This window comes from Colletotrichum acutatum (genome assembly GCF_030867785.1).
Source record: "Colletotrichum acutatum strain CBS 112980 chromosome Unknown BDZ83scaffold_113, whole genome shotgun sequence".
Classification (NCBI taxonomy): domain Eukaryota; kingdom Fungi; phylum Ascomycota; class Sordariomycetes; order Glomerellales; family Glomerellaceae; genus Colletotrichum; species Colletotrichum acutatum.
The window spans coordinates 24,357-52,010 of NW_026849107.1; the positions used below are offsets into that span (position 1 = coordinate 24,357).

The 27,654-nt window shown below is 52.1% G+C and overlaps 11 protein-coding genes across 11 annotated transcripts; 6 read left to right on the forward strand and 5 right to left on the reverse strand.

The window, feature by feature from the left end:
- Positions 1-340: 340 nt before the first annotated feature.
- Positions 341-1,656, forward strand: BDZ83DRAFT_722739 (oxidoreductase family protein; the record flags this gene model as incomplete). The annotated part of the gene is made up of 4 exons (XM_060512501.1): positions 341-418; positions 476-890; positions 944-1,133; positions 1,212-1,656. The coding sequence occupies 4 exons, from the start codon at positions 341-343 to the stop codon at positions 1,654-1,656; spliced, it is 1,128 nt and encodes a 375-aa protein (XP_060360646.1).
- Positions 1,657-3,130: 1,474 nt separating this feature from the next.
- BDZ83DRAFT_634500 (uncharacterized protein) lies at positions 3,131-3,834 on the forward strand. The gene is made up of 3 exons (XM_060509104.1): positions 3,131-3,403; positions 3,493-3,717; positions 3,773-3,834. Exons 1-3 carry the CDS (start codon positions 3,255-3,257, stop codon positions 3,819-3,821), a joined length of 423 nt encoding a protein of 140 aa, XP_060360647.1. The 5' UTR covers positions 3,131-3,254; the 3' UTR covers positions 3,822-3,834.
- A 190-nt stretch (positions 3,835-4,024) lies between these two features.
- BDZ83DRAFT_634501 (fungal-specific transcription factor domain-containing protein) lies at positions 4,025-6,820 on the forward strand. Its single transcript, XM_060509105.1, has 3 exons — positions 4,025-4,126; positions 4,302-5,748; positions 5,802-6,820. The coding sequence occupies exons 1-3, from the start codon at positions 4,034-4,036 to the stop codon at positions 6,461-6,463; spliced, it is 2,202 nt and encodes a 733-aa protein (XP_060360648.1). The 5' UTR covers positions 4,025-4,033; the 3' UTR covers positions 6,464-6,820.
- Positions 6,821-6,878: 58 nt separating this feature from the next.
- Positions 6,879-7,469, forward strand: BDZ83DRAFT_634502 (uncharacterized protein). Its single transcript, XM_060509106.1, has 2 exons — positions 6,879-7,249; positions 7,347-7,469. Exons 1-2 carry the CDS (start codon positions 7,067-7,069, stop codon positions 7,395-7,397), a joined length of 234 nt encoding a protein of 77 aa, XP_060360649.1. The 5' UTR covers positions 6,879-7,066; the 3' UTR covers positions 7,398-7,469.
- Positions 7,470-7,482: 13 nt separating this feature from the next.
- Positions 7,483-7,962, forward strand: BDZ83DRAFT_540989 (uncharacterized protein; the record flags this gene model as incomplete). Its single annotated transcript, XM_060503399.1, has 1 exon — positions 7,483-7,962. A coding segment is annotated over one exon (480 nt), but the record flags the coding sequence as incomplete, so codon positions are not given.
- A 10,145-nt stretch (positions 7,963-18,107) lies between these two features.
- On the reverse strand, positions 18,108-18,792 carry BDZ83DRAFT_40583 (uncharacterized protein). The gene has a single exon (XM_060502873.1). The coding sequence runs from the start codon at positions 18,653-18,655 to the stop codon at positions 18,284-18,286; it is 372 nt and encodes a 123-aa protein (XP_060360651.1). The 5' UTR covers positions 18,656-18,792; the 3' UTR covers positions 18,108-18,283.
- A 582-nt stretch (positions 18,793-19,374) lies between these two features.
- BDZ83DRAFT_40629 (uncharacterized protein) lies at positions 19,375-20,247 on the reverse strand. The gene has a single exon (XM_060502880.1). It carries the CDS (start codon positions 20,151-20,153, stop codon positions 19,575-19,577), a length of 579 nt encoding a protein of 192 aa, XP_060360652.1. The 5' UTR covers positions 20,154-20,247; the 3' UTR covers positions 19,375-19,574.
- A 94-nt stretch (positions 20,248-20,341) lies between these two features.
- Positions 20,342-21,957, reverse strand: BDZ83DRAFT_587258 (kinase-like domain-containing protein; the record flags this gene model as incomplete). Its single annotated transcript, XM_060506018.1, has 2 exons — positions 20,342-21,189; positions 21,273-21,957. The coding sequence occupies 2 exons, from the start codon at positions 21,955-21,957 to the stop codon at positions 20,342-20,344; spliced, it is 1,533 nt and encodes a 510-aa protein (XP_060360653.1).
- Positions 21,958-22,952: 995 nt separating this feature from the next.
- BDZ83DRAFT_634515 (uncharacterized protein) lies at positions 22,953-24,112 on the reverse strand. The gene is made up of 2 exons (XM_060509107.1): positions 23,642-24,112; positions 22,953-23,542 (listed from the first exon to the last, which is right to left on the reverse strand). Exons 1-2 carry the CDS (start codon positions 23,989-23,991, stop codon positions 23,098-23,100), a joined length of 795 nt encoding a protein of 264 aa, XP_060360654.1. The 5' UTR covers positions 23,992-24,112; the 3' UTR covers positions 22,953-23,097.
- A 935-nt stretch (positions 24,113-25,047) lies between these two features.
- On the reverse strand, positions 25,048-25,783 carry BDZ83DRAFT_40783 (uncharacterized protein). Its single transcript, XM_060502888.1, has one exon. It carries the CDS (start codon positions 25,701-25,703, stop codon positions 25,149-25,151), a length of 555 nt encoding a protein of 184 aa, XP_060360655.1. The 5' UTR covers positions 25,704-25,783; the 3' UTR covers positions 25,048-25,148.
- Positions 25,784-26,343: 560 nt separating this feature from the next.
- BDZ83DRAFT_655500 (uncharacterized protein) lies at positions 26,344-27,385 on the forward strand (the record flags this gene model as incomplete). Its single annotated transcript, XM_060510801.1, has 3 exons — positions 26,344-26,374; positions 26,830-26,914; positions 26,953-27,385. 3 exons carry the CDS (start codon positions 26,344-26,346, stop codon positions 27,383-27,385), a joined length of 549 nt encoding a protein of 182 aa, XP_060360656.1.
- Between the last annotated feature and the right edge of the window lie 269 nt (positions 27,386-27,654).

The following is a 27,654-nucleotide window of genomic DNA, read 5'->3' on the forward strand; positions in this document are numbered from 1 at the left end:
ACGCCGCATTGGCCTTTTTCGGGAAGATGTTGGTGAATGCATCAGACGGTCCGCTTGTCCGGGATCCTAGGTAGATTTATCTTTCTCTGATCCTTCGGATAATGGCGGCCGCGACGCGTAATCCTTCGGGACCTTGGGGCGAGGCTCCAGGTCCTCGACAACCATCAGGAGAGCTAGGCCTGAACGTTGCCATCAAGGAAGCACTTCTGGTATATGGATTGATTATATGATGTGAGAGAATGTTTGGCTTGTCCTTTTGATGGGAAGGCCACAGACAATCAAGTTTTGATCTGGTCGCCTGCAGTAAATCTTCAGTCTGGCTCTTTCGTCACCTCTCAAGATGGTCGGAGTAACAAACGGGAACAAACTCGGCCAGATTCTCAAGGTTGGAGTCATTGGCTTGGGAGAGCTCGCGCAGGTTTGTCTTACATTTCGAACTCATTTTCACACAGACACTGAAACTTTGCCAATACAGGTGTCCCATATTCTTGTGCTAAACAGTTTGTCCACTCATTTCGAGATCACTTACATCTCCGATGTCTCTCAGCAAGCCCTTGACCTCTGTTCGAAAAAGGTCGCTGGCGGGTCAACCAAAACGACGTTGAATGCTGAAGAGTTGATTACCTCTCCTGACACGGACGTCGTGGTCATCTGCAACGTCAACGCATTCCATCCCTCACAAGCGATCTTGGCTCTTCAGCACAACAAGTATGTATTCGTGGAGAAGCCGCTCGCACTAAACTATTGCGACCTTGATGCCATCATCGCTGCGGAGGAGGCCTCGGAGGCGAAAGTCTTTGTAGGATACCAGAGACGATATGCCGAATCTTTCCTCGATGCTGTGAAAGAAGTGGGAGGGATGCAAAAGATTGACTACATTCGTATTAGGGGTATGCTACTGCTCGACATGTTGAAAATGAGAGACCAGACTGACAATAGAAAGACATCATTGGGCAAAATAGCTCTTTCGTAGATCAGTCTGGTACATTTCCTAAGAAATACACCGACTATCCGAAGAAAGATACGGCAGAGATGAAGTCCACCGAGGAAGAGATGGTTAAAACAGCGCTCATCAATGAGATTGGGGTTGAGGCAACGCCAGAGTCAATGACGATGTTCAGGTTGTTCACAGGGTGAGTCACATCCTCAGGCTGGACTGTCCCAAGAAGTAAAAGACTCCTTCTCGCTGATTCTTAACGTCTAATATATAGACTCGGAGTACATGACTTCTCTGCTTTGCGCGAGATGGTCGGCCTGCCCTCGCGCGTCGTGGGTGCCTCTCTCGGGCTGCCCATTTGGAACGTGTTGTTCCAATACGAAGGCTTCCCCGTCATGTACGAGTCGGGTATCATTGACGTACCCAGGTTTGACGCTCACATCGAAATCTACTCGCGAGAGAAGATTGTGCGCGTTGACTACGATACTCCGTACGTTAAGGGGCTTCCTATTACCATGACCATCAGGGAGAAAATCGAGACTGCGAAAGGTGATGGTTACCAAGAGAGACTTGTCAGGAAAACGTATGAGGATCCCTTCACGCTTGAGTTCTTGGACTTTCACTCTTGTGTGACAAAGAAGACTAACCCGAAGACCTCGGCCGTGGATGCTCGGGAAGACCTGGACTTGATAAAGATGATCATGCAGAATGCCTACTAGTACATGTACCTCGCTCCGAGAATTGAGTCCGACCTATCCAATATCAAGATTTGCAAAATAACAAATGATTCCGCGACTTGAGATTGTTGAAGCTACCTTACTTTGGGTATCTATGTGACCAGGTGTTTGATTGACGGGCTTCCTCTTTCCAGCAGAGTAAAAGACCCGTAAAATAACTTCATTGCGCGACTGAAATACTTGAACTACATAAAGTCGGCATACTTGGTAGCCACAGACGCAAATTTGTAAGAAATTGTCACTAGGGCCGTACGTTCCGAACTGTTATGTAACGCTATTGTTCTTGACATTTACAGGTAGAGGTCGTGATCGTACAGAAATTGCAGCGCCATTTACGACTGATTCATTTGGTGCCGGTTACCCGGCTGCCTCGCCGGGCCAAAAGTGCCGGTCTAGCCTTGATGTTTATCGGATTACTGATCTACATCCACAAGACCTTCAAAGTTCTGTCTCCTTTTACCATCTCTTCCGTGTATCTATCAATCTCATCAAAGGACATGCCTTTTGTAACGAAACTGGGCAAGTCTACCCAGCCTCCATAAGAGACAATTAGAGATCAACAGGGCAGCCGTAGGTGAAGAGGAAAGTAAAATAGAGTGTTCTCGGTTATTATGTGGGACCTTCACGGACTCGCCGCTTACGAAGACCTTGTCTCCGCTTGCCTGTGACCTTCACAACGGGTCTTTTCCGAAAACGAGGAAGCGATCACTCATGAGGTACTAAAGACAATTTCAGAATCCTTACAGAGACGGATGATTTCTCCCTATTTGATCGCGAACATAGTACTTGAAGTTCTGAGCGCGTGGTAACGTTAAGGTAGTTAGTGGCCTCCATCCAGATACCACTCGATAGAGGATTGATTCCCTATGCCCAGTACCTCAAGACATACTCAGATTGAATGATCAAGTATTCACTTTGACTCAGGACAACTGTCAGTAGGCGTGTGACGCAGGGTGGAAGCCCCCAGAGGCTAAATGCTGTGAGTGTCAAAAGGATGATTTACTGACATCCCCCCCTGATTAGGCATGTACTGCTTGCGTGATTATATATTTCCATGTGTACTGGTTGCGTGATTTTATGTATCCGAGCTGCTCTTTTTTTTTTCTTTTTTTTTTCTTTTTTTTGGCCTGTGTCCTCCTAATTTGCTCTTATTGACATCCTTCCGGAAGAGCCTTGACAACAACAAGTTATCTGCATTTGTCAAATCCATTGTATTTGATTCTTCGCTAGTCAGATATGACTCGGTGCAACCCTGGTAAAAGGATACACCTAAATTGGGTGTAGACAGAGGCGAGATGCTTGTTGGACGCCATGAGTAATGCAGTATGGCCTCTTGATTAGACAAGGAGTAGATCGACAGATGCCTCTCTATCTTAATTGCGCAGCACGAGTAATACTTAAACATGGCCTGGAAAGTCCATGCGACACACGAAGTAGTTATATACGAACTCGTCAACAGCGGAGCGTCTGTAATTCTATCCTACCTTACCTTATGGTAAGCTGATCAGTAAAGTATTTAACAGAAACCATAAATTTCTTGCAAGTCTTTTCATACCTATTCTCATCATCAGCTGCACATCATGAAGCTCACTGCTGTTCTTCTCTCCGCCAGCGCCCTGTTCCTGGGCTCGGCTAATGCGTGGTGGTGTACCAACTATGGAAAACAGGCTAATCATCTGAGCTGCAAAGCGCTTTACCCGGTAGGATGGGCCCACTGCACATTGTGTGACTGCAAGAGCCTTTATTAATTTCCATCATTGTTGACCAGGAACGAAATACCTTTTGCTGCAGTGCAGCAGAAGGAGGAGACCGACATACCTGGAGAGGAGACTGCATGTTAACGGAGGATACCCCTTGCGGCGAAGGCGGTTTTGAGGGCTGCGTAAGTGATTCCAACATTCTCGGGAATGATAGAAGACGGACGCTAACATTACGGCTCAGTGTTTGTAAAGAATCAGCGTTGATGAATTTTTGGGAGATATTTGGTCATTGTATGCGTGATTTTCAAGGTAGCTTTAGGGGCCTTAACTATCGCACACCTCACTGAAATAACGCGTGCTCAGCAAACACTTAGCAATATACTTGCACCATCACAAACCTTCAATGATAATTGGTTTAGGGTGAAGACATTTATCGGACTTGGGTAGCCTTTAGGGAATCCTGATCTATTCTGAAGAACCTAACCTACCTTACATATGTTTGGTCTTGGAGACGTACTGGTCTTCAAAAGTATGTCATCGGCCTTTCCGTTTTGGGCTTTTCCGATCGCCGCAATGCTGGCAGCCCCGCTAGTCGGTGTGTTCTGAGCCGCCGGCACGCAAACCCAAGCCTGCCAGGTCTTCATCTTCACGCCGACAGAATGCTCAAGCTCAAGTTCGTCAACACCACGAATGTTCCCGTTCAAAAGCGTAAAATCGCTTTACATGCGTGTGATACTTGTCGGAGACGGAAAGTGAGTCAATCATTCTACTCGTTGCGCTACAGGTGAAGTCGGAAGAGAGACAGACTTGGGCCTTGCTCCTTGCCGGGTGCCGTTCGGGATGCCGGATCGGTGACCAATCGGAGTGCGGTCTCGCCGCGATACCTTCCCTTTCTGGTTGAAGAACAGAGTGTTGACGGATTTACAGAAACGGTGTGTTCATCCACTAGGGGAAGGGGAGTCTCCGCCTCCACACGGCGTTCACTGGAGGAAACGGGGCCACCCATCGGGGCCTGCCACTTCCGCCGAGGATGGTTCGCCGCATGATGCGGCTGCAACGCCAATAGATCCGTCTCTTCAGCATAGGCCAACTGTAGAGGCGGAAATTAGTCCCTGTAGAGAGATCGTTGACGACGACGATGATGATGCCGACGATGATGATCAGACAGCCGACTCGATTCATGTTGCAAACTCGGAGCCTCCTGCCCAGAACTCGACGCTTCCAGTTAAGCAGCCTCGAAGTCGTTTCGGTCACGCAGATCCTCGGGGAGGACCCATACAACTCAACGATAACAACACAGGACCTTCTGACCATAGCCAAGTCACTTCAGTTGGGACACCAGTTATCCCTATTGAGAGCCCAGCAAATCCAGCGACAGATTCAGCAACTCACATCTCAAGTCCTAAAGCCAAGGCCAAACCGACAGATTCCGACTCCAACCACAACGACGACAGATTTGTAGGTGACTTGAATCCAGAGGGTGCATTCCTAGCCGACAGTCCAGCGACCAGCCGTGGTCATGCCGAATCCAACGCCGTCGGTGTTTGGTATTCTCGTAAGAACAACGGTGATAGCCTCACACCAGAACTTGCATCGGCAGTTTCGATAGACTATGAAGTACACCAGTTTCTCGCTGTGTTACCGAAAAAGGAGGATTATGAATACCTCGAAAAGATCTACATTCGAGATGTTCACCGTATTCTACCCGTCATGAACCTCGACATACTCCGGGCGCCAACATCAACGATATCCCAGGTTCTCTGCAAACAAGCCATATGCCTAGCCGCCGGCTCAAATCCGAGTGCCAAACCTTACTTGACACTCGGGCAAGGCTCGTCGGACGTCTTGAGCTACTCAGAATTTGCCCTCCGCCTTTCCTCTGCCATCCGGAAAGCGCTCACCCTCGGCCTGGTCAAGGACCGAGTCCAAGCCGTCGCCATCATGGTGATTCTCTCCTTGTACACCCACTTCTCGCAAGACCGTCATCTTTCTGCCGAGCTGGCGGCACAGGCCGTCAGCAACGCCCAGACAGTGGGGCTTCACCTCCAAAATCCGCCGGCCAGGTCTGAAGATCCGGCGTATTTGACCCGGCTGTTCTGCTGTGTGTGGGCCATGGACCAACTCAACGCTGCTTTCCACGGACGGCCGGTGATGATACACGAAAGAGACCTAGGCCGTGACATGGTGGAGTGTATTCGAGAGCAAGACAGCTGCTTCCGACTGTTCCTTGAGATTGTTGTATTACTCGGGTGTATAATCGATCTGTATCGTCCGGCAGCAAAGAACACGGGCTGCGTTGCCATGGAGGATTTCCCAAGCTTTGATAGCCTCGTCGAAAAGGCACAGGCTCTCGGCGTTGAATCTCGCCTCCTGGGTAAGTTTGATCCAAATACAAGGTGATTACGGCTGAAACTGATTGTCTCACAGCTTCCATGGAGCTTCTCTACCATGGCATTGGCATACTGTCATGTCGAATTCCTGTTGGCTCAACAAGATCTGAGCACCTTTCACTCGCGCTCAATCGGCAAGCTCTCTCTGCTATGAAGATCACAATCATCATCGAGGACTTTGGCAAAACGTTTTCGCACATGACTTTCGTACCATACGCCGTATCTCTATCCCTGCGGGTCGCTTATCGAGAACTACGATCATCCAAAGTACCAATGTTAACAGCGAGATCCCGACGACAGCTCCAGTCAACCTGCAAGATACTCCGTGAACTGAGCAGCATGTTCAGGTCTGCGCAAGTCATGGTCGATTTAGCCGAACAAGTGATCCAAGAGATAGACCAAGTCTGCAGCAACGCCATGAATGAGCAAAACGGGGCCGGTTCAACAAATGCGCCAAACACTCCTCGGCAGGACCAAGCGGCACCACATATCGCACCTGCTACAGGTATCAGCAATATTGATGACGGGAGCTGCCCGCCAAACAGTGAGCCCATGCCAGTGTTCGACCCTTCACTCTTCGAGGGACCTGCAGGTTTCGATGTTTTCGAGTTCTTCGACCCCGGCGATCTTAACGCCATCGACGCCATCTTGGGAGGCGATGCTCCGCCAGGGATTGGACCAATGGGCTCTTTTATTTAACTTGTTCTCACTTTGATTCAGGATGGAGCTATTGGCGAGACTGGATGTTCATCACACCTGGCCTTGTCGTGTGATGGGAAGCGACGTTTCTTTTTCACGTTCTTCTTGATCAAGAAGGATCACGTCCCTGGTGCATCAATGATTATTATTTTACGTATACGATTACCGCCAACATTCGAGGCTTCATCGCCCAACTATCCATAATTTAGTTGCTCGCGGATATATGTCTCCGGGATCCCAAAGTGAGGTTCCTTGAAAGAGGATGGTTCAGCCGTAATTCAGGCATTGAACTTACCCGTGATCTGACAATTTATAATACTCGGCTAATATGGCTCAAAAGCGTGTACCCAAATCTGGATTATTCAAGTTGTATTTGGATAAATAGCACTTGCAACTTCATTGATAACATGCGCATATTTGAGACATAGGCTAGCTTCTTTACATATACTTACGCCGTGAACCGTAAGGAGACCCTTCTTGATTCGCCTTCCATGGAACATTTTTACCTATAAAATACCACTACCACCTGTTTGCTGCTCCTAGTAAACTACTTGTCGCATTGACATGATGGATCATGTCTGAGCAACCTTACCAGTGCTCATCATGGCGCCTCACGCCATAATCTTACTTGGCCTCTTGGCCTTGAGTAACGCCGCGCCTCAATTCACAATAGGAGATGGCTCTACGATTCTCGTTCCCGGTGGAGGTGTCATCTCACCCAACCCAGTTGGGCCCATCTTGCTTCCTCCTATCAACAGCCCAGAGGTCAAGCCTGGTAAGCGTGATGTAAGAAAAGCCGCTTTCCTACTACTCTCTGCTCTTGATCCTGTTCCAGTCGAGGTACCCCTGATGCCAGTGTAAATTTGCCTAACTTACTATACAGCTTAACAACCCTATCCACGAGCGCGAATTGTCTTCATCTGGTACGTACTGAGCTCACAACTGTTTCCAGTGACCACATTTAATGACCTCAGAAAAAACTAGACTCTTCTATGAGTCCAATGCAAGCTTTGGCTGAGCGCACGGAAGATCTCGATACCCTCAAAGAAACATACTTGACTCTCCTGGAACCCATCACCCAGGGGACCAAACCCTCTTTCGGAACTTACATGGTTCTTCTACACATGGCCGATATTCTCGCGAGCAAGGGAGTGCAAGTAGACACCATCACCTTGGGCGACGCAACCATCATATTCAGCCCAACCACGAACACGAAGCGTCAAATTTTCGAGATTGGCTCTTGCAAGCCGTCCGATGTCATTGGTCTCCGTGCAACTCTCACGAGTCTTCTTCTCATCTACGGCAACATCCCGCCTTTTGAAATTTGGAACCTCGAGCAAGCCATCATCGCGGCGCTCAAAGCCTGCAACGAGGATGTCATTGTCGGTCCCATTATCCCAGGCAAACCCATCCCCGGCGGGCCTCTCGTTCCGGACAAGCCGGTCCCGGGTGGGCCCATTGTCACCCAGTCCCCGGTGCCTGGGGGTCAGATAAAGCCGAGTGACTAGACGACAGCCTCGTCAAGGGCATAAGGCCAGAGTTTTGAATAGACGAGATGGAAGAAGATAAGGTTGTGCGACCGCGCACGGTGGAAGCAAAGAACCTGTGCCTGGCAATCCGGATCCGAGAGAAAGAGAATGTCCGTAGGGAAGTAAGAAAAGAATTTGGAGGTTTGATGAGAAGGCTTACTCGCAGATGTTGCTACGTGTCTGTCGTGGTACAAATAATTAGGTTTCCCATGTTATTTCTTTCATGAATGCCTTTCTTCGCCTTTTCCAAGAAATGCTTGATTGACTTAAGCTCATGGTTCTGAAATCGTCATGGAAATGGTTTCATGTTTGCTGAAAGATGGCATCAATGCGGCCAGCCCTACGAAAGTCGAGAACCCGACATCGCAACTCCCTTTTTGGTCTCTTCTGACACTTCCGAAGTCCGCGGCGATAGATCGAATGATCGAATGGTATGTGAATAACGACAAGACAAACCTTTTTGGTCCATCTGTTCTGCTTCGTCCAGACCTTGGGTTCATCCTCATCTCAAAACGAATAAGAAATCAATGAGACGGGTAAGAGATTCATCCCATGGTCGCCGGAAGGAGTCGCAAAGGAGTATCAGTTATGGTTCCCGTGCGTCGCAGAAACACCGAAGCTCCCGACAAACCTCACGACCAAGCCCTGTCTATTTCAGAGACAAAGATATCATTGTAAGAGGCAGATCACGACAGGATGTTTCGAACCAGCCTGTCCCCCAGAATTCATCCTCGCAACTCAAAGGTGTCTATCCTTGACCTCGCCGGGTCTTGCTACCGGACCCTGTTCTAGAAGAAGCGCATGATAACTCAAAATGGATCCCCGGCAAGCTGTCAATGTCTCAACACTACGGAAGCTATCTCCAGTGTGGGAAGAGAAAACTCAACCTTATCCCGCGGAGTCCCCATATTCTGTCTTTCTCTCCCTCCCGAGATTCTCCTATTTCGGACTAGTGGACTGAAGTCTCTGAAAGCTCATCACGAGGACAGCCAGCCCTGACTATCGTCCGAGGTTGTTCCTGGACGATGACCTCAAAGTTCAAAGAAGATTCTACAGAGAACGGGAGTCCCTACCCTCAACGGTCACGTTTCACACGAAACTCCCGACCGAACGCCGGCCATCGTGCCGAAAGAGCACGGAGCAACGCCGTAGGCCGCAAGCCTTTTGACATCGGTATGGAGAGACCCAGTTCCCACTGAAAAGCTTACCCGTCTCCGTCCGGCCGTAAAAGACCTGGATGGTGGTGGAATTTACGGACGCGGGAGGAGGTTCAGGTAAGCCACCATCACCGCCATAGCAATTTTTCCTTCTCGGTTTTCCGAAAACGATGTTTCTCATCGGCCATCTTCCCTACCTACACCCAAACCAGAAAGCCAAACTTTCAGAGTGCGCTTGCTGCCACGCTGACAAAGACGCCCGCAGGCTGAGGTTCCATCACCCATGTTGTAGCCTTTTTTCCGGCCGCTGCAAACGGATGAAGCGGGTGAAGCGGGATGCTATGCCACGAGGTCTGTTGCGACGCTTCGCAACGCCGTCTCTGGCTGCGCCGCGATCAGGAACCTAGATAGATCTCACGAACCGGCAGCGGGCGAACGAGTCAGTCTTTTACCAAACAAAACGATACCATCGCCGAACCATCTTGACCCCATCACGATCGTTTCCTCTCCCCGCAAACTTTCGGGGCCCATGACATGTTCTCGACTTCTCTCACCTTACCTAGACGCCGCTAGTGTTACCATCACGCGTTTCTCATGCCGCGAGAAGGCCAGGACGCAACGATGCGAACACCCATCAAGGGATCGCGGCCAAAGGGGGGAAAGCAACAATAACATGCCATCAACATGCCTTTCATAGCAAGAGTGTAAACCTTCCCGTTGCTTGCGCTCAAGACCATGCCAAGCCAAACACCATCACCCTCCCAAATCTACAAACACGCGACTTCGGCGCCTTCCGCGACGAACGCGTGCTTGCAAGAAAGCAAAAGTATCTGCCACCATCTACAACTCAAGCCATCTCATAATTCCATCTCACCACCTACTCACTCCTAGCCAAGAGAGCACAGAGTTTGGATACCCTCACTCCGTGGCACACAAATCGTCGGATATGACCACGCCGTCACGGCGTGGTCCTAGCGAAGCGCAAGAAGCGCACCATGACGAGACGAGTCATGGCGGCCCAAACTCTTCTCCTCGACGCGCGCACGGGAAAAAGTGACCCTGCCATTCAATACAATCGTGCCAGAGTTCACGTCGACCGTGATGGTTCCTGAAAGTCAATCACGGCCCTTGATGGCAGATGACGACCTGTCGTCAACACGCAAGACCCCGTGCGCGTGCAGGATTCCGCTGTTTACCAACGGCTTGGTTCTCGGCCATAGTTGTGGAATTACTGCTGCTTGATGACTCAAATGAGGCTCTCAGACTCGTGGCCTCTGCGGCGTCTGGCGTCATGGTATGGAGATTTGTGTGAATCCCTCCCTCTCTCCCCCCGGTCCGCGCCAACGTCGCCTCTCATTCACAGCCCGTACGACATATTGGCAGGGCATAGGGGTCCTCTTCTCAAGCCACATCCAAGCGGATGGGAACGAAAATCGTCATCCTCTCCATAGTTCATGAGACCGGCCATGCACATCAAGGTCTATCCAAGTCCATCCCAAGCTTTGCCTTTCCCCTTGCGTAAAGAGGGGAGGAAAGTCTCCCAGAAGTGTGTAAGTGCACTGCTCACCTTGCGGCTCCGGGCACTTGCTCCAGCCGACTGTCGCATCACGTTGAGATGGTGTGCCAGGAATGATTTGTCCGCCTCGCAAAAACACCAGACGGCACTTACAAAGCAAACTCGTGGTCGATCTTAAGCAACCACGCTGCCTACTATAGTCCCATAATTGCCTTCTCTAACAACGTAACAGCTCATACGAGTGCCAATATGTTACCACCCATCGTGCTATACCATCTTTTGCAAGCATTGAGATACCTTCCAGGCTCCTCCGCTGTTGTCTCCGTGCTCCCTCCCATGGTCCCCCGTCCCCGAATCATCTTGATGACGCCCGATGCCAAAGCACCTTCATTTCTTGGCGCCGCAGCCAGTGACACACACACGGAACCGAAGCTAGCGTCCCCTCCCCCCGCCCATAGCAAGCGATTCTCTGTCTCGTGTGTCTATGAAGGGAGGCCCAGACCTCCGTGGCCTTCACACCTTTTGACGACTGGTGTGTATACCAGCACGGCAGGATCCTGTGTGACCGCAAACGGCGGCGTTGCTTGAGCCACATCATCAACACCATCCCTTATCTCTTCCCAGCCATTTGGGTGTGGCTCCGCCCTCTTCGGCCGCACGGAGTGGGTACCGCGGAGTGGAGAAGAAACTCCTTCGACGCCGTCTCTCATGGCGGGGGCCCGCTCACAAAAAAGCCGCCCGCCAGGCGGCGCGGAAGCGCTTGGATCATTTGACGCCCGCTAGAGAGAAACCGACTGCTCCCGGTCCCTTTTCCCAAGACGCCCAAGGTGCCAGAGAAGGCGTCCAGTCGTCGTGCCCCCCACCCCAAGAAGCCGACAGACAACCGTGCCAACCAACCTAGTCTAGTGCGATGAGCAAGGCTTGGTAAAGACTAAGACAGGACGAGGCGGCACCGTGCGCCGTTCTTCGCTTAGTGGTGTCGAGCCGGCCGTGACTTGAAAACAGAGAGAAAAAGGGGACCCTGTCGGGTTATTTTCTTCGGTGATGGGGCCCTTTCCCGTGATCCACGAAACGTCTTAGCTCGGGGCACGGATACGAGACTATTGACAATGGCAAGCGACGTGGACAGCGGGCGGGCCGGCGGGGGGTGTGTGGTCTTCCATCATGAGGCTATGTTTGGAAGAGGTTAGATACTCGCCGATACGGGCCTTCTCTACCCATATGCCGTCTTCAGTGAAATATCGGTAACGTGGCACTGGTGGGAGGGGCGTTCTGTGGCAGATGATGAACTGCCGTGCTCCCCAATATCAAAAACCATCAAACCGTGTGTAGCTCTGTGGTTCAAGCCACCGCCCTGTCCAACTCCATTTCTTTGAGGCTTTCCCGCCCCCAGCCACGCAAGCCACAGCAGTATGATCGTCAAGGCGGCCTTTTCAGCTTCTCATTCCGGCCGGCTTCGATTCTTGGTCAATGCCATACGATACCTTACCCTCGGGATGCCCATCTTTGTGGCTTCCCATTGGTCAGCCCTTGAGGGGTCGCTGCGGGAATGGCTGACACCGGGCTCGGAGGCGGCTCGGGTTCTTGACCTCATGGCGCTGTTGGAAAACATCAGACGGCGGCTGTCAGAGGGGGCTGTGCATAGGCAAGTAGGGTTCAGAAACGCTCGAGGGTTTAGGTAGACGCAGAGAAGGTCTCCAGATACTCGTATGGTGAGGCAGTCAACGTTCGAAAGCTGGAGCTGGTGCTTGATATCCCCATCTTGTGATGCCGTACCTATGTGTAAGCGTGCTTTGACCCTCATATCTTGGAGCGCCTAGTGAATGAGGCTGGCAGACAGATCGCGATATCTTGGGACGACACTTTTTTCGCTATGAGCTCCAGAGTGAAGCCATCATCGCCCCATCGGTTTGCTTGCAGCTCTGTGGTGCACGTTGATCACTCGACAATCTTGTGCACCGTTCTGACCTCGCGTGTTCAAGAATCGTAGATCTCGAACTCTGCGCTTAGAGACTGAGACATGGCAGACACAATGGCACGATATGGCACGATAGGAAGCGCTACTGACGAACGATGGAGCCTATCCACTGATGATTTTCTCGTACCGCAATTGAGTTTTGGCCGACGCCTTCAATAGCTTGCGGTGAGTGTGGCACCTTGAACGTCGTGGGCCCCATTTTCTCCCATCCATCGCCCATAACCTGAACTCTCAAGATCTCGATGTTGGACGGAACGGGCAAAGTGTCTCTCGTTTGCAGACATACTGCTAGCCTCACCTGGTGTCAACCGCGTGCTTTTGTCTCTCCGTGTGTATCTCCCAGTCTCTGTGTGTCTTTCTCTGCCACGCCGAAGATCTTTGCCCGAAACAAGGCCCATCGTCCAGTTCCTGGGAAAGGCAAAAGGCTAGTAAGTCCGCAACACCGGATGCAGAAGCCGGAAGGGATGGGCGGGACTAAACGTCGTTACCCTCTCGAGCGCCGGTGTTGTCTTTGGAGATCGGGGCGGCCATGTGCAATCGGGACTTTCTGTCATCGAATAGTTCCCCTCTCCGAGCTAAGACGGCAGAGTCGCTGGTTGGGTGGGCGACTCGGGCCATGATTGGATGGCGAATCAACGAACTAGAGAATCGCGGAGCGAAAACGACGCAATGGGCAATGCGGTCAGTGTCGACATGGGAAAGGTGAGTGAGTGAGAGTTGCGAGTTGAAGGGGCATTGTTCTCCTAGGGCCCTACAGTGACAACTGATGCACCAAAGATAGTATCCCGACTTGATGGGTTCCACCACACCTTGAGATATTGGCAAGCAACTTCCATGTTCAGTATTCGCCACTTGGAGTCTTTAGGGGAGAGGCTCTGTGCCAAGCTGATCGTTATGTTCGGTAGCGACGGCATATCTCCAAGTTCATTGTCATGATTGTTGTCTTCAACCCCTCTCGCTCCCACTGCCCCTCTGTTTCGTCAATAAAGACCCCGGCCGTGAACCGCCGGCCCCGTCCGTGCGAAGCGAGTCTCTACGACGGGACCCCGGGGCCGTGACGATGGGAACCATCTACGAGTATTTGCCACCGGCGCTGGCAAGGGCGGCCTTAGCTGTGTCCAATGTGTTTTGAAGATCTCTCGGCGGTAAGGGAGGAATAACAACCACGCGGCGATCTACACAGAATCGCGATCATGACGTTGATGGTGCTGCTTGCTACACCCTAGAGACTAAAGTGTTCCAGTTGAACACGGACGGTCTGGAAGCGCAGCATGTTCAGCCGGACTCATCGCAGATTGCCAATCATAGGTTGATAAGAAGGATTCATTGTTAGTATCGCACCGTGAGTGTCTCCAGAGATCACATTCTTCGAAATCCTCCAAGTTAGTAGACTTGCGATGTCTCCCTATCCATCTATCGAACGGTGGACGTTGCGACAAGGGAACGTGCGCAAACGTGCGAGTTTGACCCTCCCACGCGAGTCTCGAAGAGAGATCGAGACAATTGACGTAGTTGATGACTGATAGCTGCTCAACCACGCTTCCATGCTTCGTAACCTTGCGCATCCACCGCAACGCGAGCTCCAAGACATGATGGTTCGAAGTATCTACCTCCTCACCAGCCAAGCTCGTTCTCGCCTAGCCACTCATGAGCTTCCTGATTATAGGCACACTGACACAACCCCCCCTTCCAACCCCTCAACAAGAGACAAGACGACGCCGAGAAGCAACAACTGCCGTGCGCCCTTACTTCCACCATGTCTCTCAGTTTGTCTCCAGAAATGACGCCTGGTATCACGCATCGCGAGCATCGTACCAACGGCGCGCGGCCTTGGCAAACCAGTCCTACGACTCTTCAGTGTGCCCACCAGCTCGGTTTCTGCGGCCGCAAAAAGGCACTCGCTCAATGCCCGCTCCCTCGCCGCCGTGCCGTTCTCCGCATCTCGATCTGCAGCTATCCATCCCATCCCTTGATCATCTGTGGCCCCCGGCGGTTCACCTTCCAGACTTTCTAGAGGAACAAGAATATTGAACGCCCCCACCCGTTAGATGCGCGCTTCCTTCTGCGTTCTTTTGTCCACACTTGGGCAGAAACCCGTCAATATCAATCCCCATCATGCGCCATGCGCAGAAGCGGTCTAAGGTACTAGGTGTCATCCGAAGATTATGTGCCAAAGTGGCATAGGGCCCTTCAACTCTAGCCCCCCGGCCGCGCCGCGGGAACGTTTCCGAACCAGCTCAACAACTACCGGCGTATGATGACGGGGGCCTGAAAAAGCGCAGTTCACCAGTCCAGTGAGCCCACTAGATGCAAGTGCAAGGGGGAGACAGGCGAACAAACGAAAAAGACCGCAAAGCCCAGTGAAGACCTGCCGTGCTTGCCCATGACCCATCTCTTCTTAGTGGCTCGGGCTGTTCGTTGTTCGTTTTGTCTCCATCACGACGAAAAGCCCTGGCTTATCGCCACCATGAATTGCGGGGAGGAGAAAGTGACAACGCTCAGCTCAATGCAGGCAAATGTCGAGAACAGGTTCGATTCCGTCCAATCATGTCTGGGAAACGCACCTTCTCTCTTGCATCTATCAAGCCATACTGTATCTCGATAGATATGTCGTTTTCCACCTTGTCCAACTCGAGCCGGGGCCTAGACCTTTTTTTTTTTTTTTCCCTCACCGCCCCCTCCGTCCGCTTGCGGCCTGCGGCTTGCAGCCAAAACCCGGCATATCGGGTTCCCCATCAACTGACTTGTCACTGCTGCAAGAAACGAAAAGAGAGTTGCAGGGGGCTTTTTCGCGAGGGCCTCAAAGCAGAGTACGGTACGGTCAACCCGGTCTCGTCAACCAAGGTAGAAGTCTTTAACCGGTTTCTGGTCTTGCCAAATCCGACAGCATGCATCCATTGCATTGAATCGACTGTAAATTGATTGCTCGATATCCATAGGAAGAGAGAATACCGGTAACCCTCCGCCATTGCCCACAACGACCGCTACGAGAGACCCAAACGAGCAAACAGGAGCAGGGGCCGGATGAGAAAGCGACTCGCCAACTTGTTGCCTTTTCCAATGATCGACACCGCAGCAGAGCAGAATTATTGCCTTCTCCCAAACGTCTAAACCCTGTCTCCGTTGCTTTTCTGTCCTACCCCATTTTCAAAACGCGGTCAAACTCTATCACAAGTCAAACGCAAAGCTTGGCCGGAGCTGTCAAAAAAGATAGATTAAAAAAAAAAAAAAAAAAGAGGACGATAAGTTGATAACCCACAGTATCCGTAGTCCATAAGGCACGAATGTACAGCCAAGACAAGAATAGAGTTCGCAAACGCCTACCGGGGAAGAGCCCGTAGAGATAGCAGCCAACCCAACCTATCAAAAAGTGTGGATGGGTGGAAACCATAGAGACAGCAAGAGAGACTGGACTTTTGAGATTGGTTGACAACAAGTCTAGTAAAGAGCCAACTGATGAATGCGAGCTTCACGCTTATCGATTCTAGAGCATCGCCAACGACAGTATCAGCAGATCTTTCAGCCAGGAATGCCGACGTTCTCCATCATAGACCAACCATGACAGTGCCACACCGCATCAAACTCCACATCCATTCAACAACCTCCCCCTCGGCCGGGGGTTTCATCGTCGCCGTGCGCCGCGGCCGCGGCCGCCGTCTCCGTCTTTCCAATAACTCCGGTGGATGGCACCACAAACAGGCTGCGGTCATGGGACGGTGGGCCCAGTATCCGCTCACTACAGTAAGTATCCCCCGGAGACCTGTCAGTCGGCGTCCAATGTCTACATCACTCATCACCTCATCATGCGAAAAGGTTCAAGAAATCACCCGCAGAGTTGAGAGCTGCCAGCATCTAACTAGTCAGAACTCACCCATGTCCACGGCATACTTGAGTCCTCCCCCCCCCCTCCCCAGTAAGTTGGTCTGTAGAACATGCATCTGCTTGCTGTCAAGGCCTAGCGCAAGCGGGAAGTCAAGTGATTCAAGCCACTCACGGCTCAGCGATCGTGGGTAAGGACTCTCGGGCGAAACTGGCAACCAACCCAACCACACCAAAAATGTGCTTAACCAAACCCACCACCACCGCCCATCAGAGAGTTTAGTGCCAGCTTTACTCTTGGCCAACTCGTCTCCTCTGTCTTTCTCTCCTCTCTCTGCCTTGTTCAATAAGTGAACTTGGCCCTATCTAGCCTTCTATCGTCATAAGCCGTCACATCTAGCATATGGCACGCTAACTATTTCCAGTCCTTTCTTTCAAACATCCTTTTTTTCTCTATCCCATGATCCCGCTTGGCTATCCCTCTCGCGTGGTTTGATGCGTCCCTTGCCTATACCTATCCAGGCCCTTTCCTCTCGAGGCCCCCCCCCCCACCTCGTCTCGTCCATCCGGTAAGACTTGACGCCTCCTCCTGCTCGAGAGCGCGGCGGGAAGCACGGAAGTGTAAGCCAGACGACATGTCATCCCAAAATTCGGTACACTTCCAAATGTGAGAGGGAAGCACTTTGGCCCCATCCACCCATCCATCAGGCCACACCGAGACTTGCTATACTCAGCTATAATAGCACATTCGCCTCAGAAAGTGTCCGTGTAAAGTGCTAAACCTCGCAACCCAATAACGGCAAAAGTGAAGGAATAAAACAGAAACAAAAAGGTTGACGGCTCCCACGGAAAGCACACACTTGCATGTTTAGTAACAGAACTAGCCACCTATACACACACATAGACGTGTCTCCATATCTGCAACCTCTCACACGCTCCTACATGCTTCTTCCAGTTGGCTCACGCTTCAGTGCCTCACCCACCCTAATAGCAAACAGGGTTGCCTACATGCATGCCCACCACGATGGGATTCGCTATCGCGTTTTCCCATGCCATGCTGTGCTGTGCCATGCCGTGCCCATGGTCTCCCATCCATCATTCCATCCATCCAAGCCAGTGCTCTGCTCCACCCACACGCTTCCATGCCCAAACCACACAACGCCCGAGGCGTCCCTACCTTACAACCCATCCTCCGCCGTGCCGCATGCGTAATAAGGTGACAACGGCGCAAACAGGCCCCATGGTCCCATGCAAGTCCACCTCACTTTCTCTCTCAAGTTTCTCTCCCAGTGCGCCAGTCTTCGGGGATTCCCTAACATTGGGAAAGTTGAATAACACGACCCGGTTGGATACACTAACAAAAAGGCTCCGCAACCTTTCTTCCTTGGTGCTACTACTCCGTACCTACCCATACATTGCGATCCTCCCCCTTTCATGGCATCTAAACCATCCGTATCCGTACAACTAATGTCACTACATGACATCGCGCGCGTCCCATTCCGAACCCTCCTGACCCCAGTCACCGAGGCACGAGCCCGAATCCGACCAAGGCTCAACCTTCTTCTCTTCTTCTCCAGCCTTCAGGGGACTCTGCTAAGACTCTCACTCCCAGTAAAAGCTGGTGACAACCCATGACCCATGCACCAAAGAAATCCCTAGGTTGGCACTGGGCAGTAGGCACCGTCACACTCTTGCTCCATGGAAAAGGAAATAATAAGATAAAAATATTGGCAGGGCTCACCACGGCCTATAATCGTCTCACCCCAAACCCTCTTTGTACACTCTAAACCCAAAGAGGGCATCAACCTCCGCCCTCAAGGCTCACGGTAGGGCCAGCCTGCGGTCCCCAGAACAATTAAGAAAAGGAAAAAAAAAGAATAACACTACCCATACTACACTACGGCAGTGACTTGTAAGGACAGGGGTCATGATTGGAGAGACTGGGGGATAAGACAAGACTTGGAAGGGGAGGATGGAACGGACCACCTCGACGCAACTCACCCATACCACCCGCACCACCGAAAACAGGGCGAACGATGACCGTTTCCCACATCTTTTCCCAGGTTGCTTCACCGTCCAATCATGTTTGCAGACCCATCGCGGAAACCAGACAGCGAAGCGTGCGAAGCCAGCCCCCCTTTCGAGAATGGGCACCAGCGCCAGAAGTGACCACCACCAGAACCACCGATCCATTGATCCATCCCCCTTCGACAGCCCTGCCTTTCTTAGAACGTGCTTACTACTGCGGGCACTGCACAGAAAGAAGAAAAGTGAGATGCGTGTATGATCTTCATTCCCTCCCCCCCCCCTTCTAGTGTTGGTCTGTTGGAACGTGCTCTGCTCTGGCCGATGCACGATGCAGTTGCCGTGCTAGTTGCACAGTTGCACAATCCATCCCGAAAGCTGCACTTCTCATGACTTTTGCGAGAGCAGCACCCTTTTCCCTATCCGCCTAGCACGCTTGCAGATGTGCGCACATTGTCTTCCTGCAGAGGAGATAGGCCCATCCCCCCCCCCAAGGAAAAAGGCAAAAAAGGAAAAGAGGGTGAGGGTTGTCGAAGAAAAACGTCATTCCCAGAACATCAGGGATACCGCCCGCTTGACACAAACTTGCCTTTTGCACAGTAAAGCCGAACGAGACCATGGCTCTTCCCTGAATGTGAGTGAGAAAACCGCAGCCAACTGGCTGGTGGTCCAGGGAGGGCGTTCGCATTCACCTTTCCCTCACTGCCTCGCGCGTTTGGGCGGTTTTAAACTACAGAATACAAGGTAGACCGTAGATTACCCAAGTAGGGAATAACCATCCCTCAGAGTTGTCAGAGGCTTGGGGGGAGGGAGGGTTTTCCCTTACTTTTCTTTCCCTCGTAACACCTCTTTGGAAATATTCGAGACGTTCTGGAAAAACCGTAAACAAAGGGGAAAAAATAATGTCACCCTTTTTAGGCCGTCACATAGAAAGAGTTTCCCGCCGCTTCCGACAGACGCCATCACTTTTACCTTAGACAAGCACCATTTTGGACTCTCTTCGGATGGAATGAATCCAACTTCAACATCAATGATAGTCACAGGTATACGTGGAAAAACTCGTTTTGGGGTGTTTGAATGTTTGTATTCATTGGTAGGCGCCAGTTTTTTTCTGGTCGTTGTCCCTAGCCCGTACTCGTTTCGAGGGCTTCTGGTCCCAACTTGAGTCTCCGTTCAGCGGAAGTATCCGCTGACGGTTGGGTTCTTGGCCCAGGTATTGTCTAAAACGTCTTTTCCTCAGCTTTGAGTGAACTGAATTCCTCTCTCCTGTAGTGGCCCAAACCCATCCCAAAAAAGAAAAGAAAAAAGTGAAGAATCTGGTATCATCCAAACGATTGCCAGGAGAATGGCTCCTTGGAGGCTCGTTTCCCCGAGTTGTTTGCGCATCAAACGCCAGAATAGAATATTCCGCGTCCCAGAAAAAAATACATGAGAAGAATCCTTGTCTCTTTGTCTGCGTCCCCCTTCTGCGCCTGATATGCTTTCCATAATTCTCGACATCGACACACCATCGCTCTTTGCTTTCCAGTTCCCAACTCCGCGCTGAAGACATAGAAAAGAATAAATGAAACCAAAAAAAAAAACCCGCTCCGACAAGTTTACAAGCGCCTTTACGTAATAGACGGAATCCGATCCCTTTTTTTCGCGCGACTTTTGGAGATTCCATTCCGGGAAAGTAAATCCAAAAGGTAATATGGTCCACGTGTCTCGTAACGAATTAGATGTCTTCAGGAATGGCCGTGAAGATGAACGTTGATTAGTTGATTTTTGGGGGTTGTCGCCGTATGCTCCAGGTTTTTTTTTAAAAATTGGAAGATGGTCCCGGATATGGATTGGCGTAACGGATAGTTGTTCCTAATAGCAGCCTTGAGGGTGCGAGAAGATGGGAACCTGGTGGTGGAAGGGGACGTGAGGGTGAATAGCAGGGGCCTGCTGAGCATACTTCAACACATCTCCCCACCAGAACTGGACGAAAGACTTGGATGGACAACTGGGCGCCTGCAGTTGAGCCTGGACAGGAGCCGGTGTTGGTACAGGCATCTGAACCCGGAAGGACTCGGGTCCGGCAAGCTGCGATGGTACGGGACCAGTGTACTGTTGAGGGATATAGTCCTGTGTGGGGAAGTATGCGATCCTGGTATCCTCTGATTCGTATGTTTGGGCATGGCATGCCATGGTCTCCTGCTGTTCCTGAAGGAAGTCCTCATCAAGGTCATCGATGGTCGAGCCACTCGAGGTGAGCGAACCTTCGTCAGAAGAACAGGTAGATCCTTCATCCGAGGAGGAAGAAGCGGGCGAGAGGGCGTTGTCGTAGTCGTCGACAATCGTGTCCTCGCTAGTAACGTATTCGGTAGTGTGCTCCTGCGGAACCTGGGTAGTCGAGAGCACAGCTGCCGGCGTCGCCGGGATGGTAAACATGGAGCAAGCCTGGATCCTTGCCTTCAACTCGGCAAGAGTAATCCTCTGATCCGGGTTACGGGTGAAGATCCTCCCCAAGATGTCGTTCAGTTCATCCGACACGGGGAGAATACTCTTCAAAGTTTCCGGGCATCGGGCGTAAGCCCTGTAAGTAGAATCCTCAAAGGATGCTTGCTTCCATGGGTTGCGTCCGCAGGTCAGGTTGACCAAGATGACTCCGAGGCTCCAGACATCATTTGGTGCACAGAAGTAGAAAGGTCTCCGAGCGGAGTGGTCCAGGCATTCTAAGAAAAGGAAAAAGCAACACGTTAGTGGTGATCAGGGGGTTTGATAGAGGTAGGAAAATTCCTGGGAGTGGATGGCCTACCTGGACTCATGTAAAAAGTTGAGCCGCATCCGTAGTCCTCTGACCGGTCGGATGAGGTTGCGAGGCCAAAGTCGGCAAGTTTAACTGTTGATCCTTGGTCCGACACGAGAATGTTTTCCGGCTTCAAATCTCTGTGGTAGATTCCGAGGGAATGGCAGTGCTCCACGGCATCCAATACTTGCAGGAAGACTCTCTTGGCGAGGTCATCGTTCCCGACATACTGACCGCACTCGGTGATATTGAAGAACAAGTCACCTTCCGGGCAATATTCCAAGATAACATAGATGCAGTCCGGGTCATCAACAATCTTGAGCATCGACACCACATTAGGGTGGGCCGACGCCAGGTAGTGCAGACGAATCTCTCGGTTTTGGAAGGCAACCTGTCGACGATCCAATGGGGTTCCATCTGGGTTGAATTTGCTGAGACACTTGACGGCGTAACGAACTCCAGTCTTGACATCCACTGCGGAATATACGACGCCATATGCGCCAGTACCAAGGATGGTTTGCAACAGCAACTTGCCCTCAAGAAATCTTCCGAGTCTCGCCTCCGGTGTTAAAGGGACATATCGTGCCTGGCAGTGAGGTGCTGTCGTGATGGGTTGTTGGATCGAACACTTTGTGTTGTCGTACACCGGCGATGCGGGAGGGGTGGGATAGCCAAATCCTGATACATGCTGCATGTTATGTGATTTTTGCGGGTCCAAATGGGAATCCTTTCTCTGGCGGTCTGTACTGGGTCTCAAGGGCGAGATCCAAAGTGGAAGAGAAGAAGAAGAAGAAAAGTAGAAACGGCCTTTGTCCTTTGGGTTGGTATGTCCTGGAATCCAAAGTAATAGTCCTGGGTTATTATCCTGCAGCCTGAGATGGGTTGATAGTCCTATGGATCGCTCTGAAGTGGAAAAGGTCGAAAGTGCAAGACGTCGAGTCAACGAGTCAAACACGTGCTTGTCGCCTGGTACGGGATGGGTGGCGAGCTGAGGTCGGTGAAGGTCGGTGTCTGTTGTGAGGCGAAGGTGGAAGGGCGACTGAGATTTCAGTTTCCCGAAGATCGTGAAGAGATGTGAAGAGGTCGACGGGAAGGAGCGTGGTGGAAGAGTTGATGATTGAAGTCTCAAGGCAAGTCAGAACAGTTGTACGGTGGTGGGATATGGGTGGTTGATAATGACTGCCACCACCCCGATGAGGAACGAGGCGAAATGATGTTAGCGCTACGGCTACGTACCCATGTCAAAGTGCGTTGCGTGGAGTATCCACCATGGCCGGTGGCTTCAAGGACACCCCAGTCGTCTTCGATATTAGCAGAGCAGGGATGAGCAACTTGCCATGTCTTAGCCATGGATCCACCAATGCACCGTCTATTCTTGAGTTCGACATGAGCAGCGGGCCAGTGGGTTAGAGTTGATAGAAGAGCCTGAGGCCTGAGAGCCTGGCTTGGAGCTACGCAGTAGGTAGAGGGTCAAAGGGGGCGTGGAGCCAAAGGGGGCGTGGTCGTGCCGAGGCGTGGACAAGTGACCGGCAGAGTTTCTCTGCTGGAGCAGCCACCAGGATGCCACTAGCAGTTGTGATTGGCGTCTCTGCGCAATTTACGAGCAGGTATTGTCTGACGCACCAGGTAAAGTGGCCCCGTCCCAGGGGGGTGTGAAGTGTGAGTGGGTGTGAGCTGTGTCACTCCTCACTTCTCGTGTGTTGATTCTTATCCACCACCCCAGCCGTGCTCCATATACCCCTGCCACCGCTACTGGCTGAGTGTGTCAGACGAAACGGATGGTCGATGGGTGTCGAAGAAACGGGGCGTGCGTGAGTCGTCGCCTCCCAAGCACTCATGGGACGACCCTGGCGGAGGGAACACAGACTGTCTGTTGTTCTACCCTTCCCTTCCCTTCACTTCCCTTCTCAGCTTTCTGACTGTCAACCAGAGAGGCCCCAGTGTCTAGTTGGTAACTGACTGCTCCGTGCTCTTGCTGTTGCTTCTCACCCTCCCTGAGCGACACTGAGTGAGCCATCGTCATGGGCCGGCTGTAACTTGTGATGTGCAGCTTCTTCTTTTCTTCTCTCTCTTCAGCCTGCCCTTGTCTCTCCTGCCGCAGGGCGAACGTGCCCGTTTTCGCAGGATCATAGAGGAAAGCCTCGCGCTTGAAAAAAAACCCCTTGGGGCCCTGGGGGGAACGTCGTAACCGGGCATGGAATCGCAGTCGAACGATGATCGAATGAGACACGTCTTCCTTCACCGCGACTTGGGAGCATTCGGCCTGGTCTAGCGACGTGGTATGCTATGGCTTGTTGCGGAGCCCCGTACCTTTGAACCAAAGCCATCATCAATGCCGCGTGGTTCATGGTCCAAAATACGCTGCTGACACCGGGTAGAGCTGGTAGCAGGGCAATCTGTGACTACCGCCAAACACCGACTGAGAGCGGGCGACTTGGGATGCCCAGACACAATAGTGCCACTCGCGATTTAATTGGCTTACTGCCATGGTCTCGTAGCTGACGTTGGAGCCTCTGTGGCGCTTGGCAAGCTGTTTGCATAAGGTCCGGGAGTTGTTGAGTGTGGGCTTCGGTGGCCGGTCAGCCTTTCTGTTGCAGATGCTGCCTCGCAGGCTGGTGACTGGATCAATGCTGAGCAGATCTGGCTCTGGCTCACAGGATGCCCGTCGCTTCCCATCCAGCCCTCGCGGGAGCATTGATTGGCTTCCGGATTTTTCGCAAGCGGTCATCTTCCACCTTGTGGCCACATTGTGGCTGCACCGACTACACCACCCATACACACACACACACTCTCTCTCTCTCTCTCTCTCTCTCTCTGAGCAATAATTGTGTAGTGTAGATCGCCCGTAGCGCCATGATTGGTCGACAAGGATACAGATGGCCAATCACCTATTGAGACGCACTTTAGGTTGCTTGCGTCAATACCATGACTGCTACGGAGTAGTAACACGAGCCAATGAGTAATGGTCTGCGCAAGCGACTATCAAAGTAGTTGGTGCCGAGCTAAGTGTTCTATATGGTCGAGTCGATACGAATGGCCGGGGAGACTGCATATCTTGCCAAACAGTGAAGACGGGGTTTTCACATTTGCAGGTACGCTGTTGTGTGCTGGCTGGCAATGTCTGCTGGTCTGGTTGCTGGCAGTCCGCGGCCGACCCGAATAGAGTACCAAGTTTGTTTGACGACGGGCGGAGATGGATCATTGCCATGGTATTTTTCTTTTCGAACTGGTTGTGGGCCGCTGTGGCCGGTCAATCCGAGCCTGTCTGAGCCTCTGAGGTCTCATCAGACCGGAGCATGACAGGAGACTCGAGACTCAGAGCATGATTAGACGTACAAGAGCGGGTTCAGGGCCGTGGGGTCGGATTCAGCGCTATAGGCATCACTCAGACTCCGTACGAATACGCAGTAGGTAAAGGCTGGAGGAGTCGAGGACACGGTAGCCTCTCTGCAAATGATGAGCTGCGGACTGTGGTGCCTCGAAATTTACGGCCAAATCTTTCCAAATCGGCCTTGGGTTCGCGTGCCCGTGGCCAGCTTGGCTGGAGACGAAGCAGGAGCAACTCCAGCATCCACGGAGCAGCAAGCGGAAGAGCAGGCCTGGACTCGGTGCGTGTGGAGACTCAGGGCGGACGATGGAGGATTTGGTTTGCCTCTGGAATGGGCTTTTGATCCCGGCCAGTGACGGCGGCCAACGTGGTCATGGGTCGCACATGGGCCTGAGATTGCGAACGACCGTTTAATGGGCGGGCCAGGATTGAGTTCCATGAAAAGAAAGTGGATAAGCAACCTGAGCGTGCGGAGCGCTCAATGGACAAGCAGATTGATGTTGCGAGTATGTGTCTTTTTTTTCTCTCGTTTCTCTGGAGTCTGCCGTACCCTTGACCTATGCACGCCGTGGCGCCGCACGCCGCGATCCAGGCTTGGTGGTCGCCGCAACGCTGCGTTGGTTGGATGCGTGTGGTGCATACGTCTTTGCAGTCTGCAGCAATATGCTGCACGTCTGTGTGGCTCGGAGCGGTAAACGGGCAGAACGAGGGACTGGCTGGGGTTGATTCGCTGTCAGGGTTGCTTGAGGTTGAAGCATCCATGCCTGAGGCAAGAATTGTGTGTCATTCTGGCACGGCGATGCAGGCGAGCCGCGAAAGAGAGAGCTGGTCGTTGAGAGTGAGACTTGAAAGAGTCGAACGTCGACAAGACATGGGTGGTATGGCCGTGGTGGTGTAGTGTCAAAAAGTATGTGGTCTGTGTGGTGCGTAGTGGCAGCGTCTCTTGGAGTCTTGTCACCTTGTGCCGTTCTAGCGTAGTCCATGGGCCATGTGTGCGTGCCACTGGCCAGTCCGGGCGATTCGAGAATGGAAGAAATGCAGAGGCTGCAGGCGAGCGAGAGCAGCCTCGTAACGACTTGATGGGGCCGCTGTACAGGGATCCCCGGGCGCATGCTCCCGACGAGTGAGGCTGTCGACGACGGAGCTATGATGGATCATGATGGATCATGATGGTGAAGGGGCCACGGGGGCCCATATAATGGTCTGCAGAGGCTGATCTCGCCAGCCCAATAGGCAATTTCGGGCGTCCAGGTGTAGCATAGCGCCCGTGGTTCACGATGCAGTGTAGCATCGTCTGTGTGTTCGTGAAGCTGTGAAGTCCCAACTCCCCCGCCAGTGTGGCCATCGGCAAGTTTGCAAGCACAGCTGAGCAGAGCAACCAGCGCGCGCCTCCCGGGCTCTGGGTTTTGGTCCAGGCAGGTCTGGGTCTTGATACCACGAGCGGTTCTCTTTCTCCTGGGTCATCGAATTACCCGTGCCGCCTAGCGGCAGATGGACGGCGGGACGGATATCGCTCAGGAGATTGGTAAAGCAGAAACTCATCATTCATGATGCGCATCTTCATGGTGGTGTAGCAGGCTATGATGCCACTGCTAGAATAAAGGCCAGTCGGTTGGTGGCGAGCTTGATTCGATGGAGCTCTGCCGTGCGGTGAAAGTGGTGATGTGCAGCCTACCATAACAATCCACGAGGAATACAGTGTATCGGTAGGCTAGTCTCTGGCATCGTGAAAGTGGTTTCTGGCTGATCACGATGGTTTGCTTGTCTATGCGGCACCGCAACCGTAAGCAGACCGAAATAACCGAAGACAGCGGAGCGTCAGAGTAGCAGAAACCTTCCGAGAGCAGCTACACCGTCCGACCGCAAGCCACTGATTGTGATGGAGAGGATTGCAGCATATCAAGAAGCAAGACGATGTGCAGTTCTGCAAGGGGTGAGAATGAGGAAGATGACGATGGAGTCAGGTCGGTAGTTAGGTCCTTCCTCTATCCGAATCCCTCTGGGTGCTCTTTGAAGTTCCTTCCTTACCACCACCCCGCCTCATCGATTATTTCACCAATCATATGCTGCGTTAATTCATTCCACCAGCCTTCGTGACCAATCAAAAAAGAAGGCGCTACATCCGGGCTGAGGTCACACTTGCAGGAAGGATTCAAAGAACGGGAAAGAGCAGAGAGAAAGAAGGAGGAACAAATAGAAGGCGCAGTCAACTGCAAGTGGGTCACACTCTGTGGCTAGGTAGTGGCTGGTGCTGGTGGCTGGCTGCCGCCCAGGTTTCCAACTTCTGTCTGGATACCGAACCTACCTACCTAACTGGTATAGAGTACGTACTTATCACGTGATATATCTCAACTACCTTAGTCCCTGCCTCACTTTCCGGCTCCCTGCCACTCTTGTCCCGGTGCCACCGACTGCCTCCTTCCCTCTTCCCATGCCTGCCATGCATACCTTACCAAATACCAGTGGCTGCCTGATAATTCCTGAAGATGCCTCAGGCAAGATATTTGAGAAAAGAAACAAGCGGTCTGCAGGAATTGCATCGATCACGGAAAACGCTTACCGCAGCCGGGCTAGCGCATCTGTCAGATCTCATCGTCCAACTCGTTCCCTCACTCCACAACTCTTGGTCCGCCCGTCCAACTTCAAGGCTTGCAGCTCGGTCCTTGGCCCTTGTCCGTCGTCGGTCCCTGTCCATATTCGTGCCGACACTGAATCTCAATCTTACCCTGGGAATATCATCCCGACTCTTCGAATCTCTGCGACGTTATCCTTTGGGTACCCCACGCTCTTTTGATCTCTGCATTACACGTATTACCGACGCAGCGACGGCCCCAATATACCACCACCTTAATACGCCGTGCTAAGAGCAGCGGTTCGCTTCTGCGACATTCCCAAACCCTGTTTGTCTCTCGCCCTTCCAATTCCCAGCCAGGGCCAACTTGCCCAACCCGGTTCCAGGCGCCAAGTGTGCCCGCTACTGCAAACGAGAAACAGGCGGGCCAAGCATCGTGGTCAGCATCGCCATCATTAGATTGGCAAGAGCCCAGGAGACAGCAACCGCAA

Coding starts and splice junctions, on each gene's coding strand:
- BDZ83DRAFT_40783 (XM_060502888.1), bottom strand. CDS start 25,703: ATGCGCCCGGGGATCCCTGTACAGCGGCCCCATCAAGTCGTTACGAGG.
- BDZ83DRAFT_40583 (XM_060502873.1), bottom strand. CDS start 18,655: ATGGATCGGTGGTTCTGGTGGTGGTCACTTCTGGCGCTGGTGCCCATT.
- BDZ83DRAFT_634500 (XM_060509104.1), top strand. CDS start 3,255: ATGAAGCTCACTGCTGTTCTTCTCTCCGCCAGCGCCCTGTTCCTGGGC. Junction 3,404..3,492: donor GCCCACTGCACATTGTGTGA/CTGCAAGAGCCT, acceptor AGACCGACATAC/CTGGAGAGGAGACTGCATGT. Junction 3,718..3,772: donor CTTAACTATCGCACACCTCA/CTGAAATAACGC, acceptor ACCATCACAAAC/CTTCAATGATAATTGGTTTA.
- BDZ83DRAFT_634502 (XM_060509106.1), top strand. CDS start 7,067: ATGGCGCCTCACGCCATAATCTTACTTGGCCTCTTGGCCTTGAGTAAC. Junction 7,250..7,346: donor TCAAGCCTGGTAAGCGTGAT/GTAAGAAAAGCC, acceptor CTTACTATACAG/CTTAACAACCCTATCCACGA.
- BDZ83DRAFT_634515 (XM_060509107.1), bottom strand. CDS start 23,991: ATGACCGCTTGCGAAAAATCCGGAAGCCAATCAATGCTCCCGCGAGGG. Junction 23,543..23,641: donor AGATTGCCCTGCTACCAGCT/CTACCCGGTGTC, acceptor GCCATAGCATAC/CACGTCGCTAGACCAGGCCG.
- BDZ83DRAFT_40629 (XM_060502880.1), bottom strand. CDS start 20,153: ATGGAATCTCCAAAAGTCGCGCGAAAAAAAGGGATCGGATTCCGTCTA.
- BDZ83DRAFT_634501 (XM_060509105.1), top strand. CDS start 4,034: ATGCTCAAGCTCAAGTTCGTCAACACCACGAATGTTCCCGTTCAAAAG. Junction 4,127..4,301: donor ATACTTGTCGGAGACGGAAA/GTGAGTCAATCA, acceptor ACGGATTTACAG/AAACGGTGTGTTCATCCACT. Junction 5,749..5,801: donor CGTTGAATCTCGCCTCCTGG/GTAAGTTTGATC, acceptor ATTGTCTCACAG/CTTCCATGGAGCTTCTCTAC.